This window comes from Halichoeres trimaculatus, unplaced genomic scaffold (genome assembly GCF_033239565.1).
Source record: "Halichoeres trimaculatus isolate MK-OKI-2021-1 unplaced genomic scaffold, fHalTri1.1 fHalTri1_scaffold_4, whole genome shotgun sequence".
Lineage (NCBI taxonomy): Eukaryota > Metazoa > Chordata > Actinopteri > Labriformes > Labridae > Halichoeres > Halichoeres trimaculatus.
In genome coordinates this window covers 5,539,472-5,557,675 of record NW_027437182.1, presented here as the reverse complement: position 1 = coordinate 5,557,675, position 18,204 = coordinate 5,539,472, and the positions used below count along the sequence as shown (strand labels likewise).

Here is an 18,204-nt window from a genome sequence, read left to right as displayed (position 1 = left end):
TTAAACACTGCAATGAACCAAGATGAAATAAATACACTGTAACGTCAATTTGTGATTTTATTTCTCCTGTCAGGAGAAAGTATCAATAAAAAAAAAGTTAAAATTACATTTCTTGTTTTTTTTCCTCTCAACAGTTTATCCCTGGTTAAACCTTGTTAGAAGTGAAAACAAGTCCATGGCAAAAAGGTTTCACCCATAAAAAAAGACTCTTCTTTGTCTTTTAGTCTTAAAAAAGACACGTCTTTCAAGTCTGAAGTTTTGTAGGACAGATCGAAGATCCCTCCAAACCAAAACACACTGCCCTCAAGACTGAAAGTGAGCATTAAAGGGCAGAACAGCTCATAACATTACACTGCATTAATGGAAGCTTCATTTCCTCTATTGTCCATCATTAAACGGTATTCCTTAAGTTGGCATCCATCGAGTGGAGTGCGCCGAGTTCGAGCTACAACAGCTTCTTCCAGAGTAGGCAGTTGTCATGTCTTTCCTTAAAAACAGGCAGCAGGGGGCGTCATGAAATGTGTATAAAGCCCCAGAGACAGTGTCACCTATCTAAGAAAACTCAAAAACTCAAATTTCCCATGACTCTACATCCTTAATGATCAGGTTTGTGTCGTTTAGAGCCTTGAATTCCTGACGGTGTCCGTTGCAATCTTTACAGTCTCACAGGGATGTTATCACAACAGCCCAAAAAAGGCAGAAATCAAAAAAAGCTGACAGCTGGTTACTTCATCTGGTGTCCTGAGGCTGAGAAAATCCTCGATTGGGTTGGGTCAGTCTGGTTTGGACTGAGCGACACCAGGGGGAGCCAAAACTCTCTGTTCCTCCATCCTGTTGGACTGGGAATGCAGGATGAGACTGAAGAAATCCTCGTCTGGAACAGTTGGTCCTTTATTTGCGGAGGGTGGAGCGGCACACCTCTGGTCGTTCAGCCTGGAGCCCTGGAACGGGATCATGAAACGGAAGATTCAAATCAGGCAACGAACAAAAAGAGCTTTAGGTTTAGGATGTTTACCCTGTGAATTACTAGAAAGGTCATGTCTGTAATTTTCAACCCAGAGCCGACAACGCAGCCAGAGTTTGTTGTTTGTTAAAGATTCAGGGCCTTGCTTTTAAAATGTCAGAATTAACTTCTAAAGAAAACTTTCTTTAGTATGAAAAATATCTGATACTATCAAAAAAGTCTGAAATTAAGTAACAGAATTAAGATGAACAAGATTCACTTAAAAAAAACATCAACAGCAATTTGTCTATTAAACCTGAGGACAAGCAGCCGCTGGACTCGGAGTAAATCCAATTGTTTCCCATAATGCACTGAGCCGCTGCAGTCAGGGACGAGCAGCTGTGGCCCCTCTGTGAACTGTCGCAGCTGATCCTATGAGATTAAAACTATCTGTGTCATTGTGATATAACAGCAAGTCATGTTTAGCTGCACAGGTCGCAGAGATACAGGGTGGAAGTCAACAGCTGTGTTTAAAAAACACCAGTGATACAGCGGCCTTCTGGGAAATGAGCATTTACAGGGATCTCTCTGCAGCGCTGAGTTGAAAAACTCAGAGATAAAATGATTCACAGGGATGGCTACTCTGGATTTATTCTATAAAATTAGTGTAAAAAAGAGTGCAGAATATTTTCCTAGCAGTAGATTTTCATGCAGCTTTGGTTTCCATTTTCCTACCTGGCACTTAACGAGCATGTCGAAGAAAACGTCATCCCCTTCAGGCTGCTCAGCACTGGCCTCGAGGCGGCTGTACAGGGAGGGTGTGTGAGTTTCTGGACTGGAGAGTTGGGCTGAAAGCAGAAATCAGTCTCAACATGTGCGGAGATCATAGATGTGTGATTAAACCTGGACTCTTTAAACGTGCTTTCAGTACCTGGGGGGTGGACCTGGTCGGTGCTGGAGGTGGATTGTGTACGAGGCGGGTTGGAGGTGCTGAGTCGTAAGCCAGGAAAATGGCTCAGGCTGACTCTTTGGTCGTCCAGCCGACGGCCCTGGGAGCTGGCCAGCAGCTCCAGGAAATGACCAGGATCCTGTGATGGTGTTGCGCACTCCAAAATAGCTAGGAACAGAAAAACTTGTCATCTTAAGGTAAGATTGTGACTTATGGGATTACGCCTCAAATACACCAGATACGTCTGCAGTGCCACTCTTTTTGCGCCAAGTCTCAACTGCATTTGTCAACGTACATTGGCTGTGTGTTCAGTCCGACAGGCTGCATGACTGACAAACAGCTGGAGTCACAGACCGAGGAGTTTCCACACTTCCCACTCCATTGATAAGTCTCTCTTCATTCATGTTGGGCTGTAAAACCTCAAACCTGTTCACCCCTGTTCTGGCTTCACTCATTATGTCTTTCGTCGTGGTCAAGCTAAATTTAAACTGATTTTGACTAGGGATACTGAATTAGGTACTTAATAGGTACTGATCGAAATCTGTCAAAAGTACCAGGTATCGGTTCACATAAAACCAAAAGGTACCATGTTTAGGTACCTAAATGTATCCGTGTGACTGTGAGGGAGTGGAAGAGTAGGAGATTTTACATGGTAGAAATGAATACAGCACTGAAAGGTTATATATTGAAGAATTAATATGTCAAATCTTAGTATTAAACAGATTGATATTTTTTTTACCACAAACACAGAAACTACCCAAACTTGGTACCATTGAGTACCGGTACCGATTGCCAGGTACTGGGCATCAGTACTGTATCATTTCAAATGTGAAAGGTACCCCTCCCTAATTTTGACACAGTATGTTTTATTTTGAAAATCACTGGGTGTTTTTAGGTAGATTCCGGTCACTACTTCCTGTCCCGCTTGATCTTCCCTACGCTGAATTTATGCGTCACAGCTCCATGCCCGTCAAAAATAGGATGGCTGCGTATTACCTGCAACATGACGGAGCAGCCACGCAGACGTACTGCAACAGAACGGATCCATTAGAGCTGGGATGATATGCTATTCTCGCGATTGGATTCTATTATGATTTTTGGAGTGCTGATTCAATTTAAATTGCCATTCTTCGATATCTAAAATTTTTGGGATTTAGTTTGCTTGTTTAACACCATAACATGTGTAAAAGTTAAATGATGATAACAGTTTATATGCTGAGGTGTTTTTTTTCTTGATCTCAAACTACTGCAATAGTCTGGAATTGACATTTTTTTTCCCCTCTCTTCTGCCAATGTTGTTACTTCATACCTATTGCAAAGGGGCGCTGGGTAGCTAGTAGCTCCTGGGTTAATCCCAATCCTGTCTGTTTTCCCATGTTTGAGTTTGTTTTCTTATATGTCTTGGAAGGGATGTAACTAAAATGGAATTTCACCCCGGGGCTCAATAAAGTATACCGATTCTGATTCTGATTAATGTCTACAGACTATATCAGGAGCAATATTTTCCCATAAAATGCACATCACATGAGTCAGAGAGAAACATTTCGCCCTCTGCTGGTGAGAAAAGTGGTAACGTTTTCAACAACCTGGTTTATAAACAAGGACCGAAATGAAGAATTTGAATCTGAAAAAAAAAGTTTGTTTGACGAAGAATACCGATTTTGATATTGTCAAGCAAAAAATCCCACCCCTAGGATCCAGTGTAAATTGACAAATTGACTTGAAACCTATCTGATCTGTTTCCCGTGACAAAACAGAGACGTATTGCAGACGCATCTGGTGTATTTCAGCTGTTACATTCATATGAAAACATAACCCAACACTGAACTACCAACTTTTCTGAACATTAAACAATGATTGTACAAAACTTTTTGTTTTTGTTTCTATGAGGAAAAAAAAGGTGACAATTATCAGAGAAAATGTTTCCAGAAGTTGCTCTGCATGGTGAAAGATCACGCTACCAAACCTTTAATCAGCTCAAACTAAGTGTTTGATACACTCAGGTCAGGTTTTGTGTTTCAATCTAATGGTTTGATCACACTCGGTGTCAAAGACAGAACAATGTTTACAAAATTAGTTCCTGGTGTTTCATTTGGTCGTCATTAAAAAGCAGAGTTTTATCTTGTTTTACACAAAAACTTTATCTGACACCAGGTTAAAGAATGAGAAATGAACAAACTAATTGTTTTAACACACTTCTACAGACATCTACATGTTCCTGTCGGCCGTTTCGACTGTAGAGATGAAACTTAAGAGAAAGGTGGGATCCAACACTAACGCTAAAGGTAAGGAGCAGTAAAGGTGAGCTTTACCTTCACCTCTAGTCTGACACCATAAAACACTGCACAGCACAAAGACTCAACCACATCAGTGTTTCACATGTAGAGGATGTTTGTGGAGATTCTGTGTTCACACTGTAAAAAAAACCCATCAGCCTCTCTCAGCTGGAAACCGAGCGTCTGACCTTTGAGTATTTCTGTTTTTTCCTCCTGATTATTACGGCGTGAACACAGATAGGATCAGGGAGGGTGACTCACATTTCCTCTCAGCTACAGGTGGGGTGGAGGAGGGAGAGGAGTGGGCAGAGAGATGGCTCTGGCCCAGGAGGGAGCACCTTTGGTCGTCCATCCTGTTGCCCTGGAAACGAGACAGCAGGTCGAAAAAGCCATCTTCTCCGATAGTGTCCCGTGAGTTTGGCTTCAGTGTGGGAAGAAAAAGCAGAAACAAATGAACTTAATTAACTCAGTCATTTAGGTTATCAGGATAACCAGGAGACTCTTCACACCACAGGTTTGCTCATACGTCTTCTGTTAGATTTTCTAAGCTGCGTTCAGAAATACCCGAGGAGAAACTGGTGCTTCCAGCTCAGGAGCAGAGTGCTCTATGTGGTTTTCATGCTGCTCTTTAGGAGGTGACTTCATGCTTTTCTGCTTCTTGCTTTTTAATCGGTGGAATAGAAAAAGCTTTGTGGAGGCCTTGATGGTGTTGGTTTTGGACGACCCTGGAAACGACTCCTCCTCCCAGTCCTGTGTGTTGACGATGAAAACAAACTGTTTAATAAACTGAACAACAGCTGTGTTATTTTAATCATTCCACAGAGATTAGAAAAGACTCAATGAACAATACATAGTGTTTCTGAAATATTTTTACATGCACTTGCTGTGTTGGTGGATCTCCACTTTGGTTTTTGTCTGGACTTGGCCTCGGCTCCAGGTGCTCTGAGGCCTTGACAACTGAAACAAAAATGCAAATATTTAATAATGTGTCCACAGAAGTACAATACGCTCACACCAGCTGGACGTGAAGATTTATTGTAGATGAAAGTTTGTTTATATGCAGCGTAACTCATTGTGTGCACTCCAAAAGGTCTAAAAGAGGAGTGTACTGGCCTGCAGTCTAAATTTGCTAGCCTTGGTCGTCACACTGCTACATTTCTTGTCATTAGGGATGTTCGATACCACTTTTTTTTTTTAACCGATACCAGTATTAGTACTCTCTTTTGAGTACTTACTGAAAATACTTACAATTTTGATGCATAAAGTTTTGATAATTAGAAAAAGATCATTCCGGACGATTGCAGCACAGTCACTCCATTAAGCCAAAGATAAAACACAAACAACTCTCACTGAGTTCACATTTTTTTTCTTTTTTTTTTTTAAAAATGAATTAATAAAAGTGAAAAAAACCTAATACTTATCAGAGTTTTGGCAATTTTTAAAAATACACTGAAGTGCAATATAAAATAGTTTAACTGTCAACTCCCCCTGGTTCATTTATAATAGCTAGGTCCAAATTCAGGGGCTGCAGCCCATGAAGGCTGGATTTGGAGACCGATTACGTCACAGCGGTGTGTCCAAGGGTGTCCCATTTCACAGGCTCCTCCAAAAAGTGGCGGCCGACAAATCTGGCCGCCTTTTCAGGTGCTGCAGAAGACAGATTCTGTGAATCCTTCATGGCCTCACATATATCAAGATTCACTGCATGTGAACGCTGAAGATGATGGACACGGCTGAACTTCAGAAGGAGTCCTGATTGGACCAGCTGTGAATGATTTCTGGCGACAACTGTGTGATTGTATTTCTAAACTATTGAAGATTTTGATTTGCTGTGGAAAAATGTGTTGCTTGGACTCTTTTTATGTAATGTATTTAGGAAAAAAGTTCTTCTTAAATAATCTTCTCATTATGAAAAAATTCTATGTTCAAAAATGTAAAATCTCTGGTAAAAACTTACTTTGTGTTTTTTTATTTTCTTTTACAGGGAATTCAAACAATACATTCAATCAATTCAGTACTCTTTTTTTTTCACATCACCCCTAGCGCTTGTTCAGATGTTGAAAATGCACATTCTTGCTTAACCCTTACATGTACATTGTGGTTCTATACTCTTATCAATAAAGAAAATCATAACAATGAGGTAAAGTAATTAAAAAATAATTATAGTAAAAAACATCCTTTTTTTAATGTCAAGTTTTAGTTTATGTGTGTTTGAAAAGTAATGTAAGGATGACAGATGAGGGCGGCGCTGTGTGATGTCAAGAGTGACAAACAGGAATTGCTCCGTAGACCAGACCATCTTAATTCAGTTTGGCTTTTGCTGTTTACACAGGCTACGAAGGGTCCTTGAGGCTGGTATCAGCCCAGTACAGATACCTGGAATCAGTGCTCACCCATCCCTACTTGTCATGTAAGGGCCAATTAATGAAATACTGAAAAGTCTGACACTGTTGGTGGAGCTGTGTAATGTGAGACAAGGAATGCTACAAGAGGACAGAAACACTGTGATCAACTCTACAAAGACTTTGAAAATTGGAAAATCTACATCTTTATCTCAGCAGTTAAGAATCTTTAGGAGTGTGATTAGAAAAAGTAATCATGTAACTGTGCTACCTGGAATCTCATTATAAAGTTTAATAAGAAAAACTGGCCACAGACTGGTAGGAGCATTGTAGAAATGACTCTTCTGATGAGTGTGGATTCACCTGGGTGGTTGGGGTAGCTACCGGAGCTTCCCAGTAATGTGGAGCTGTTGCTGTTTGTGTTGCGGAAGACATTGGGGTGAAAGTGGGAGTTGGACTTCAGGCCTACGACCAGCCGCAGGTCAGACAAGTTCATCCTGGCTGTTGCCTCCCCGCTTTTGTCTCCAGTCTGCAACATAAAGATCAAACTCCATGAATAGATCATTCTTTAACGCTGGTTCTCCACCTCTTATGTCAATACTGTTTCTACATTCTCCACACACACGCTGCATACAAATGATCTACTGTCCACTGCTGTTTCTGATACTACCACTAGAGGGTGGTGTGGGCTCATGACAGCTGCTGATTGGACCCTGAGGGAGGAGGTGAACCCAAACAGTCACCTCTTTGGCAATTTCCAGATGTTTCTCAGCGAAGTGCATGGCTTGCTCATGATTCCCCAGGGCGGTGTGGGCATTTCCTAGACTCCAGTACGCTCTTCCTTCACCGACTCTGCAGTGAGACAGAGGGGAGGGAAACAGGCTGAGCAACTTTAGCTTTATTATGCAAGAAAGGGAAGGGCATTCGTCACACTATCATTTAGGAAAATCACAACATGGATGTGAGCTGGTGCACATTTCACAACAACAGTTTGTTTTTAACAACTGCAGGCCTGGACTCATTTAATTGTGCAAAATCCTTCAATGATTTAGAAAAAGAAGATGACTTTAACTTTAGCACAAAGACTATCTGAGTAAGACGTCACTTTTGTAAATCTTAAATGAATCAGAGGAGATCATTTTGCTAATCTGCATTTAATCTTAAACATTTTTGCTCAGCGGTATTCTTTGTAAATGTTTTTAAAAGATGTTGTTGTGACTTTCAAAGCTGTTTTCATAGTGACCGTGAAGTTTTCTGTGTTTACAGTAGCTCCATGGGTGCTGGCAGTCACACCACTAAATCTGGGCAGGTAATTAGTTCAGAGACCACCCACAATCACACTGTACATGCTCGTTATACTTCAAAGGCAGTTTGGTGGACAGCTGACAACAAATGGCTCCTTTTATGACCGATACCTGTCGTTGAGGTCCTGAGCAATGACCAGATGTTTGAGGTGGTAGTCGATGGCCCTCTCGTAGTCCTGCAGTAGCGTGTACGTGTTGCCTAAACTGTAGCAGGCCTGAGCCTCCACTGCTCTGTCCTTCAGAAGCCGGGCCAGCTGCAGAGTCCTCCTGAGGGCGAAAGTGAAGAGGAGGAGGAGGAGGACGGTGAAAGAATGTGCAGGGTGGGAGCAGAACAATGATAGCTATCTCCTCCCTTCTTTGTTTTTTGTTTTTCAGAGGACTGCTGTGTGCTGAAAATCCTCAAGTGTGGGATTATAAACTTATCAATTCAACCAACTCCTGCAAATGATCACTACTATTACACTCAAAGCTATGCAAAAGGTAAAATATCCCTAAAGTTAGCATCTTTCAAAATATAACACTGTTGATGTTGAATTCTGATGATGACATCCACCAGTGACCACGAGCATCTCTTGTTTACTCACTTGTAATGACCAGCAGCCACCTCAAATTGACTGAGGAATATGTGGGCGTTGCCAAGGTTGCAGTGAGCCCTTCTCTCAGCAGACTTATCTCCAAACTCTTTAGCGATGAGCAGCCGCTGCCAAACATTAGGGATCAAATTAAGATTAGGATTAACAGGAGATGGTTTGAGGTAATCAAGACAAACACAGCTTGAAAAGTCGTGGCGTGGGACAAAGGAATATAGCGGTAGCTTCTCTACAGAAATCTGTGCAGTAATATGTTGTATTGTTACTAATAATACTCAGAGAAGAAAGAAAAAACAGAGCATAAACTTCCCAGTCAACATGTGTTTGTCTCTCACCTTTTCATGTGCAGCCACTGCAGTTTCAAAGTCACCCAGCAGGTAGTAAGTGTTGCCAAGGTTACCGTAGGTACGACCCTGAGCTGCTCGATCACCCAGATCCTTCACCATGCACAGGTTTGCTCTTTTGGAAAAAAATTAAGTCAAAGTCACACATGTGAAAAAAATAAGGTGCACTTCACTGATCCAATTAACATTTGAAAGGAACATTTTCATCATCAGGCGAACTTTAAAGCTTAAACAAACAACCAGTATATGAATACAGCAGAACAGACAAACCTGTTTGCTACTTTTCTTTAAATCAAATGAACTAAAACTCATGTAAACTGAGAAAAAAAACACTAATCAACTTCAAGGACTGACTTCAAGGACAAGTAAGTGGTTGACCTGCTTTTACTTGTATGTTTCAAAGTTGTGTCTCAAAGAAGCAGTGGGAAAAGCTTGAGTTTTAATTATGTTGTTGAAACATTATTGCCAGAATCGAGACAGAACATGCATTGCAACAATGTTTTCGGATAAATGAGACTGCTGTATGTTTACAGACGGCTACATTTTCTTTTTCATGGATAGGAAAAGGGAGGCAAAACCTCACCAACAAGTTTCTTTTTCAGTTGAACACAAAACCAAACAAATGATTATGCTGTGAATTAACAGTAAAACCTCGAAAACACGGTAGAATCAGAGCAGCTTGCAGAACTTCCCATTGTCTCAATTTTGAATGCGACTGGTTTTACTATCGTTTTACTGGATTAAATCCCTAGATCAGAAAGTTATAGACAAAGTAAAATCCTCCATGTAACTAAGGTATTGATAAAAACTCAAGCATCAAAGGCTCCATTTGAGTCCTGTGAGTATAATCTCTAATTATACAATAAAAACTGGCATTGGAGAGGAACTAAATCCCAACAACAGACATGGTTCCCGGGGACCCTTATGCACATGCACTGTAAACCCCAAAGTTCAAATTACTCCATTAGATTAGGCTATGAAAACTTAAAGTTTGTTAGTTGAAAATGATAATTTCTGTGTAGATTTAACTTTTTTTACTGTCTAAATTAGCACAATTTAAAATCATTAGTTTGTGACTGCGTTTTGTAACCATGAGTGAGGAGGGGATGCAGTCAACATGAGACCCTGCTGTACTTCTAGACAGGTTCTCTGTGCACCACATGACATGGATGGTTTGTCACAGCATGGACTAGCTGTCCATGCTCTATGTGGTGTGGAAGGACTATGTCAAAAATAAATAAATATATATTTTTGCACTTAACTTTAAAATTGGCCAAAAAAGCATAATAGTCCAGACAAAGTTTCATTTGTTAATATATTAACCATTAGGCACACACTGCAAAATCAGTAGGCACAAGACCCTGTGCGTGCCATGGAGCACAGACCGCCAGTCAGTGCTGTGGAGCTCAGACAACCTGAAGAACAATATTTCAATATACAGCCGTGTCTCATATCCACTGCCGTCCCTCCTCACTCACGGTTACTAAAGTTATGAAATTAGAGCTGATTTTTGTTGTGACGGCGTTTGTAACCATGAGTGAGGAGGGAACGCTGTGGATATGAGACCCAGCTGGACTTTTAAATGTTGTTTAATTTAGTTTTTCTGATCTGCTTCAATTTTTTTATTACTACATTTACTTAATTTATAAGGCAAATTTATTGATATCACATCTTTCAGCTTAGAGTGAGGTCAACTTACTATGTTTAACAGTGGTATGCAACATTATTTTAACATTACTTAATATTTTAATTTGTAGTAGAATGGTTTTCCATAATCGTAACTAGTTAAGATGTTGAGTTGAATTAACTAATTTCATTGCTTAGTTTTTTAAGGTAACCGGTTTACAAGTATTTTTCAAGAAAACTCAAATTATCCAGGTTTACAGAATCTAAAATCAAGGTCTTAGATGGCCTTAAAATGACAGAAATTAATCTTTAAAAGTCTAAGAAAATGTCAACACATGTTAGTATGATTGTAAATATCTCATATCTCAAAATATGCTAACATTTATATTTTAAAGTAATCTATAGAGTGACTCTTGGTAACATCACGCAATCACGATAACAGAATCAACATGACATGGTTGCAGCTGGGACTCTATTAATTGTCCCTAACCCTGTGTGATTGATGCTGTATTTTTTCCATTTGTGTTAGAAGTTGGTCTTGAATTTAATTTCAAATGGCATCAAAAAGGAAAATTAACTTTCCTTGAGCTGTAAGAACCCTGAAGAGATGTGCAAGAGTGCTGCCATCTATGAGCATTGGGCTCTGGCTGCACTCAGTACGGAAAGCAAAAGAGGCCAAACAAATTACGTCAAACCACCCTGGAACTCAACTGCAGTCAGTGACGACAGCTAATCTTAAATTAACCTCAACGGACTGAAATCTGCATGCAAGTGCAACTATTAATCTGAGCTTAAATGTCATTTTTCAACACAAGCCCCGTACTTGTAACTTCACTGGCCAGTTGGAAAGTAAACAATGATGGGAACACGTCAACTGTTTAAACCCTGGAAAGTTAGCCATAGCTTCCAGAAGCTCTAACCCTGTCAGGTGGTGGCTGATGGTTTCAGAGATGAGTGAAATGAAAAGGAAAAATACAGAAAATGTAGACAGACTCTTTTTTGATCGATTCATATAGAACTGCTCTCATAAAAACTTAACTAACAAAGCTGTAGGGAGACAGTGAACTCGTAACTCTTCAGTCAAAATACTAGAAAGTCTTCAGAATCAATACAGAGGAGCAGTCAGTGCCCAGAAGCACAGAGTGAAACCAACTTACTCATAGTACTTTGCAGCTTTCCTGAGGGCTGCCTGTGCTTCCTCGGAGAACTCTCCTGGATCAGCTCCACTCCAGCAGATGTTCTTACCCTTGGCGTGGTAAACGTTCCCGAAATTATACAGCGCCCGAGCCTGCCCAACCTACAGCACGCACAGCAGATTTTAACACACGGAAACCAGAGTGACCAGCGCTGTAATTACATACTTAAAATACACTGACACCAGACCTGCTTGTTTGCATGCGGGCTGGCAAACTATTCTAGATGTTGGTACGCCAACGCTCTGCAGTCATCGTGCATACCAAAACTGCTCTGTGGTTGCAAAGCATGTCGCGTGGTAGGATGGAAAACAACTCCATCTATTTTTTTAATATCATAAATATGCTCCACGTGTGTAAAGTCAGGATTAAAACAAAACACCCACCTTATCATAAATGGCTCTGGTGATGTCCAAATGCCTTTGGCAACAAACAACAGCTTCATCGTACCGTCCCAAAAGTTTTAACGTGTTCCCAAGGTTGCCGCTGGCTTTTGCCTCACCGAGCTCATCTCCAATTGTTCTATAATTTGAAATGAGAATAAAAAACACATCAGAAAATAATTAGAGTGCAACTTTAGTAGATTAGCAAAGCATTAGTTTGGAAACACAAGAGGCAACAGAGTAATAACCGCCGCAAGCAGCTTCATAGCAGAGCGGAGCGCAGCAATTAAATCGCGGAGAGGAAAACGGTTATTAAAAAGTCACAGCGTTTGTTTAGAGAACATTGTCAGAGATTAATCTTGAATAAAACCAGGATGCATGTTTGTTAATACAGGTCTGAGATCCCTTGAGCAGGAAACAGGAAATTTGTCCAATTAGCATGAAGAGGGTTAGAAAAGAGGATACAGTTTTATTCAGACAAATGTGAGAAGCAGCTCACCTGGTAAGTGTGAGGTCATGCCGGTGGTACTCGAGGGCTTTGTGGTACTCCTGAAGGTGAAAGTAGGCGTTGCCCAGCTGGCTGTAGATGGCACTTAGGATTTGGAGGTCCTCTGTTCCAACCTGGATGGCAGACTCAAAGAAGGACACACCGGCACGATAGTCCCCGGCCTTACAGAGCCGCTCGCCCTCCAGAGCCAGGTCCAGACAAGACGACTCCATCCTGTAAGGAAGGAGGGATGTTGGAAATGTAAAGTGGAAATGTGAGTCGAAAAGTCAGGATAAGGCTGAAGCAGTCACTACTATTTTTATTACCACCACCAACAAAGTTATATTTTTGGAAGAGTTTGACCGTCTGTTTGTCTGTTTTTCTGTTTGTCTGTGAACAACATAACTCCAAAAGTAACAAACGGATCTTGATTAAATTTTCAGAAAATGTTTAAAAAGGGATAAGGAAGAACTGATTCAATTTTGGAGGTGATCTGGATCATCATCTGGATCCAGGATTTTTTTAAAGGATTCTTTATCATTGTGAGATAGGGCTGTTTTCACCATATGTGTATATAACTCCACCATAAATGGTCGGATTGTTTTGCAAAACAATACAAGACAAGGTCACCATAATTTTTGACGGATGTTAAAATACGATCCAGATCCTGGGAACATTCTGGATACTAAGATCTAGAATATGAAATATGTACTGGGTAATAATAATTTTCAACACTGTCAGGAAACAAATTATCATACAAACCTACAACTAACAGCAAATTGTAGCAGACAGTCTGCTGAAAGAGAATATAACATTAAAGTAGGACTAAAGTGTTGCATTAGAATCACGATACGCTTGGTGGAGGTCTGCGCTCTCTGAGTGTTTTTCTAGTTTAAAAATGCAGCAACAAGTTAATATATTCACTAATGGATAATTTGTAGGACATATTTTAGTTTAGTTTAGTTAATTAGTTTATTTCGATCATATTAAAAGCGACACCACTGAAAACCATGTTGACCCAAAAGGTTTAGGCTGAAGCTACTTAGCTTATATGTGCCAAACCTTCTTACTGTACAACATTTATACCAGAGCAAAACAAAAAGTCAAACAACACAATCTCAACAACCAATGAATAATTTACAATCCAAAAAAGAACTGAAAAGAAATAAAACTAAAAAGAAATTATCCAAAAAGGAAAAGCAGCAAATACAAAATAATTAATTAATTGGTTGGTTTTGGTTAGTCCAATCTAGTGACTTAGCACCTGTTCCTTTATCTAAGAGTCTAGAGGGATCTCAATAAGTATTGCTTTCGTCGAACAGTGAAAGGAATCAATAAAAGAAAACAAAAAAAGAAGAAAATACTAAACCATAGGATGTTGGCAGTACAGAATTCTGGACATTTTCTCACTATTTTAGATTTTTTTCAAAGAAAAATCTGAGTGTATAAATCCCCTTTGGAGAGGAATTGATGTATAATTTCTCAACACAAGGACCACCATCTATTCACAGCTGATGCAACAGATAGTGCTGAGAGTACCGTAAACAATGAAGTCTGAGCGAAGGCAGCTGGATAAACCAAACTGACACCACTTCCAACAAAGAGGGGTGTTCTGACAACACAGTCAACCAACCTTGGACTGGTGAGAAAAGTCACTTCCCAAAAAGCCAAACTCTAACTGTGGTGTTAAATGCATTTCTGTAAATACTCATACAAATGTAGCACAAGGCTGTTTTCTCTGTATCATCTCTGCGCTCTCTGTGGAACTAAAAGGGAAACACTTGAATGATTGCACAATCCCCTCCCAAGCCTGACTGTGGGGATCTTTTCAAACACTGGGAGCTTTCACAAACAAAGAACACAGAAATGGTAAAAAGAAGTCTGGAGCATGACAGCCCCGAGACAAGAACTATAAATCCAAAATAGGACGGAGAGTTTCCTGTCTGCGGGGAACACGAGCGCTCAAAAATAACCCTGGAGCTTAATTATGTGCTTTACATTTTAACAACATGAAACAAACTCATGTGTTTGTGGTGAGGACCATTTCTGACTTCCACACCCATCCCAATGAAGAAATCTGAGTTGTGTGACAGTTTAGGTCAGGTTACATCAAAACAAAGGGCATTTAGCAGCATGTTGGGATTAGACATCTTGCTCTCAAAGGGTTGTGTGAGTACAGAGCTCTGATCTGAGCTGACTTTTCATCCCCGGAGTGACCCAGTATTATGGCTCAGACAGACAGCAGCTCCTGCCCACACTGTCTGCTGAAGCCAGGATGATAAATAAAGTTTACCTCTGCACAATCTCAGCAAAAATCAGACTAAGATTTATTTGTTGCAAGACTTGTTTACCAATTAACCCACAAACACTGACTGAATTGACAAATAAAAACAACAGCACTGTTTCTGGGCTGTGATGGTTTATCAAGCTTGGCAATGCGGCAGATCCCAGAAGAATTCAATGTTCAGAAGGACAACACTTTTTGATGCTAGAGAGACAATTTCAGGGACGTTAGATGCTAAAAAAAACTTTTATAGTGAAAGTAACAGATGTGGAATCTTGTGATACTGTTGCATTTTCTTTTCTGTGCATTAAATAAAAATAAATGTATCACTGAATCATTGTTTATATCAGGGGTCTGCAACCTTTACTTTCAAAAGAGCCGTTTTGCCTTAGCTCACCTGAATGTAAGTCATTCGGGAGCTGAAAAATCTACTTTATCTCCACATTAAGACAAAAAAAGTGTATAATCAGGTGAATAATTATCTAAACGAGACGTTTTTGTGTTTATAAATTTGTACATGTGATTTCTTAGTTTTTTTTCTTTTTATTTATTTGTTTTTTAATAAATGTGCAAATTTAAGAAAAAAGAATAAATTTGTAGTGTCATAGATTTTATAAATTTTGCTAAATTTGGAAATTGGAAAAAAAGATCAAAAATTTGATAAATAAAAAAATGAATTTAAAAAATGTGCAAAATTTCAAAGAAATTGATGAAATGTCTTAAATTTGCAAAAAAGAAAAAACCTAAATAATGCAATTTCAAAATTTTGCTTAATTTCCAAAAATTCTAAAAACTTTCTGAAATTGAAAAAAAGAAGGATTTATAAAAAAAATTCAAAAATTTGCAAAATCTTTAAAAAATGTGGAATTCTTTTTCTTAATTTGCAAAAATGTCAAAAAATAGAAATACATAAAATAAAATAAAAAAAACCTACAAAAAAAATCACAAAAAAATAAAGCTTTGTTATACGAGGTGATGCATTTTTAGTCCAAATTTTATATTATGGTTTTACTTAGTGTCTGTGTCGTTATCATTAAAATATTAAAAGCCCTTTATTTTAATAATATTTGAAAACTACAAGGAGCCACTGCAAAGGAGTCAAAGAGCCGCATGAGGCTCCAGAGCCACAGGTTGCAGACCCCGGGTTTATGTAATCTATTCAGACCACCTTGGAGCAGACTGATTGTTTGCATCAGCAATCAGACCCAGTTCTGCTCAGTCATCCTCTCGAGTACGGCGAGCATTAACTTGCAGCTTAAGCTTTCTGTCCATTCACTTGTGGTAATTGTGCAAATCTCGAAGGGAAGTCGTTGATGCCATTAGGGTGAAAAGAACCGTCTGTCAGAGACTAGGTTAATACACAGGCTTCAGAGGAACGATAATGCATAATGGCATATTAAAGAGTTACAGCAGCTCTAAACAAGATCATCACTCCAGACTTGCAGAGAAACGTAAAATGACATTTCAGAATCTGTTGTCATTTACAGTCAGAAAACTGAAAAACTGGATTTCTGAGCCAGTGGCCATCTAACGTACCTGCTGCCTCTCCCCATTCTGATGCACTGAAGACAGTTTGACACGACAGACATTTCAAGCTTCTCGATCACTCTCCGGAGCAGGGACAGCTCTCTCAGCACAACGCGCATTAGCTTCTCTTCCTTCATGAACATAAACATACTGCAGCCAGCCGCGGTGTCTCGATTTCAGCAAAAATAACGAGAACATGGCTTCTTTCGGATCGCCTGCTGCTCCTCAGAGCGCCCTACTAACTTGTGGTAACAGCAAAACAAAGGACTTAATCCGCTCAGCGCTCACATTGACCCCAACAGTCCGGTCGAGAGGCCTTTGGTTAAGGTGAATGCAGATTAACGGCCTGTTGTTACTATGCAGAAATCAGCAGAAAGAGAGTGTTTGGCTTGGTCTCAGTGTTTCGCTGATTGCTGATTTTCCTCACTGCTTAGCGATCGCTAGCCTGCATCTCTAAGTACCTTGATGATGTGTGTCACTTCCAATTAGGCCAGACCTCAGAGATTATAGCCTCTTTAAGTTGCTCCACTGAACCCTAAGGCTATTTGCTTGACACTGCATGAAATAATCATTCAGCAGCCGGCTGCCAGAGTGGGAGAGACGTCTTCACTTGATCCATACAAAATAACCCACCTCTGAATTAACTTTGATTTCAGTGAGATGGGTTATTCATCAGTGACTTATTATTCTCTAACATCCCCCTGGGGCTAATCCCACAGAGAAAGAACAATAAGGCATAAGAGAAGACAAACACCAAATGAAAGTATACCATACCCCATCCCTCTCTTCCTACACTTTTCTGAGGAATCAGCTGGAGGTGATCCAGATTAATCTGTTTGTCTGAATTTAGAAAAAGTCTGAAACAATGATCTCAAGAGGAAGAAATTATACTCTACTTTGCTTTTAGTTTGTAAGACGTAAAATTAAAGCTGCCACCTTAGTTTACCAAAAGCCAGCACTGAAAAGGGGACTGTCTTTTTCCTAAGTCGTCATAAAATGCAATACTCTGTTAAATATAGTTCATTTAAGTACAGTATCTGGTTTATATCTTATATCCTGTTAAGTACTGTTCACTAAGTGCAATATCTGTTTAATAACTTTCTTGCCTTCTCTACCTCCTTATGTAAATAGTTCTTATCTGGTTTGGTACTTCCTGATACTTAACTGCTTATTTTATTGTATACCTCACACTTATTTTATTTAACTGTTTTATTATGTAAAGAGCAATGGTAATACCAAATTTACCCCTGGGGTTAATAAAGTATTCCTGATCCTGATGATGCACGCAATTTGACTGAAAAAGCAGCGTTTAGCTTAATTTATTGAGACAAGTTAGCGTTTTTTAAACACTAAGGGCTCTAAATTTGTGGCGCAGCGCAGGGGGCGCAAGCCTGGCGCACCCCGCGCAGTGTTAATTTTGTGTGGCACACCGCCATGCGCTGCCAATTTGACTATTTGGTAGACCGTCACACCCATCTGCGCAGAGATGGGTGTGACTGCGCGCCAGGGGGAGTTGACGGCGCACCAGGGGGAGGTGTCAGCAGATTCATGTTGGCGCAGTGACAATTTCGTGCCAAAAAAGTGCGCTGAAAGCTCGCCAGCTATAACCTGGTCTATTCTTGGCGCAAAGCGGAGCGCACCCTCCGCAGCTGTAATTTGCTGACATGCGCACATGTGCGCACATGTCAACAAAGCCTCAGAGGCAGGTTTCCAGAGTGTCAGCCACATTTTAATGCAATAAACAATCACAGCAATCACTATTTAATGTAACCGTCTGAACCAGCATATACATTTATATCTATATTAACTTTCCCGTCACATCTGATGTCAGATTAAAGCCGTTTGTCATAATGGAAAGTTAACCTGACGGCAGCTGGAAGTTTGATGCACATCTTACAATTAAACAATAAACAGCCTTAACATCTGATACTGAGTATATATCTGGCTTCTCTCATT

At 39.9% G+C, this 18,204-nt stretch overlaps 1 protein-coding gene across 1 annotated transcript in view; it reads right to left on the bottom strand.

The window, feature by feature from the left end:
- Nucleotides 1–11: 11 nt before the first annotated feature.
- The window catches only part of LOC141788749 (G-protein-signaling modulator 2-like), a 28,273-nt gene continuing 10,080 nt past the window's right edge, over nt 12–18,204 (bottom strand). The window contains exons 2-15 of the mRNA XM_074667800.1: nt 12,450–12,671; nt 11,954–12,089; nt 11,532–11,671; nt 8,740–8,863; nt 8,399–8,514; nt 7,926–8,081; nt 7,254–7,362; nt 6,874–7,039; nt 5,043–5,125; nt 4,733–4,918; nt 4,430–4,589; nt 1,875–2,060; nt 1,679–1,791; nt 12–941 (exon numbers count right to left, since the gene is read on the bottom strand). Coding sequence (XP_074523901.1) covers nt 774–941; nt 1,679–1,791; nt 1,875–2,060; nt 4,430–4,589; nt 4,733–4,918; nt 5,043–5,125; nt 6,874–7,039; nt 7,254–7,362; nt 7,926–8,081; nt 8,399–8,514; nt 8,740–8,863; nt 11,532–11,671; nt 11,954–12,089; nt 12,450–12,671 — 2,065 coding nt within the window. The 3' untranslated portion in view covers nt 12–773. The remainder of the gene's footprint in view (nt 942–1,678; nt 1,792–1,874; nt 2,061–4,429; nt 4,590–4,732; nt 4,919–5,042; nt 5,126–6,873; nt 7,040–7,253; nt 7,363–7,925; nt 8,082–8,398; nt 8,515–8,739; nt 8,864–11,531; nt 11,672–11,953; nt 12,090–12,449; nt 12,672–18,204) is intronic.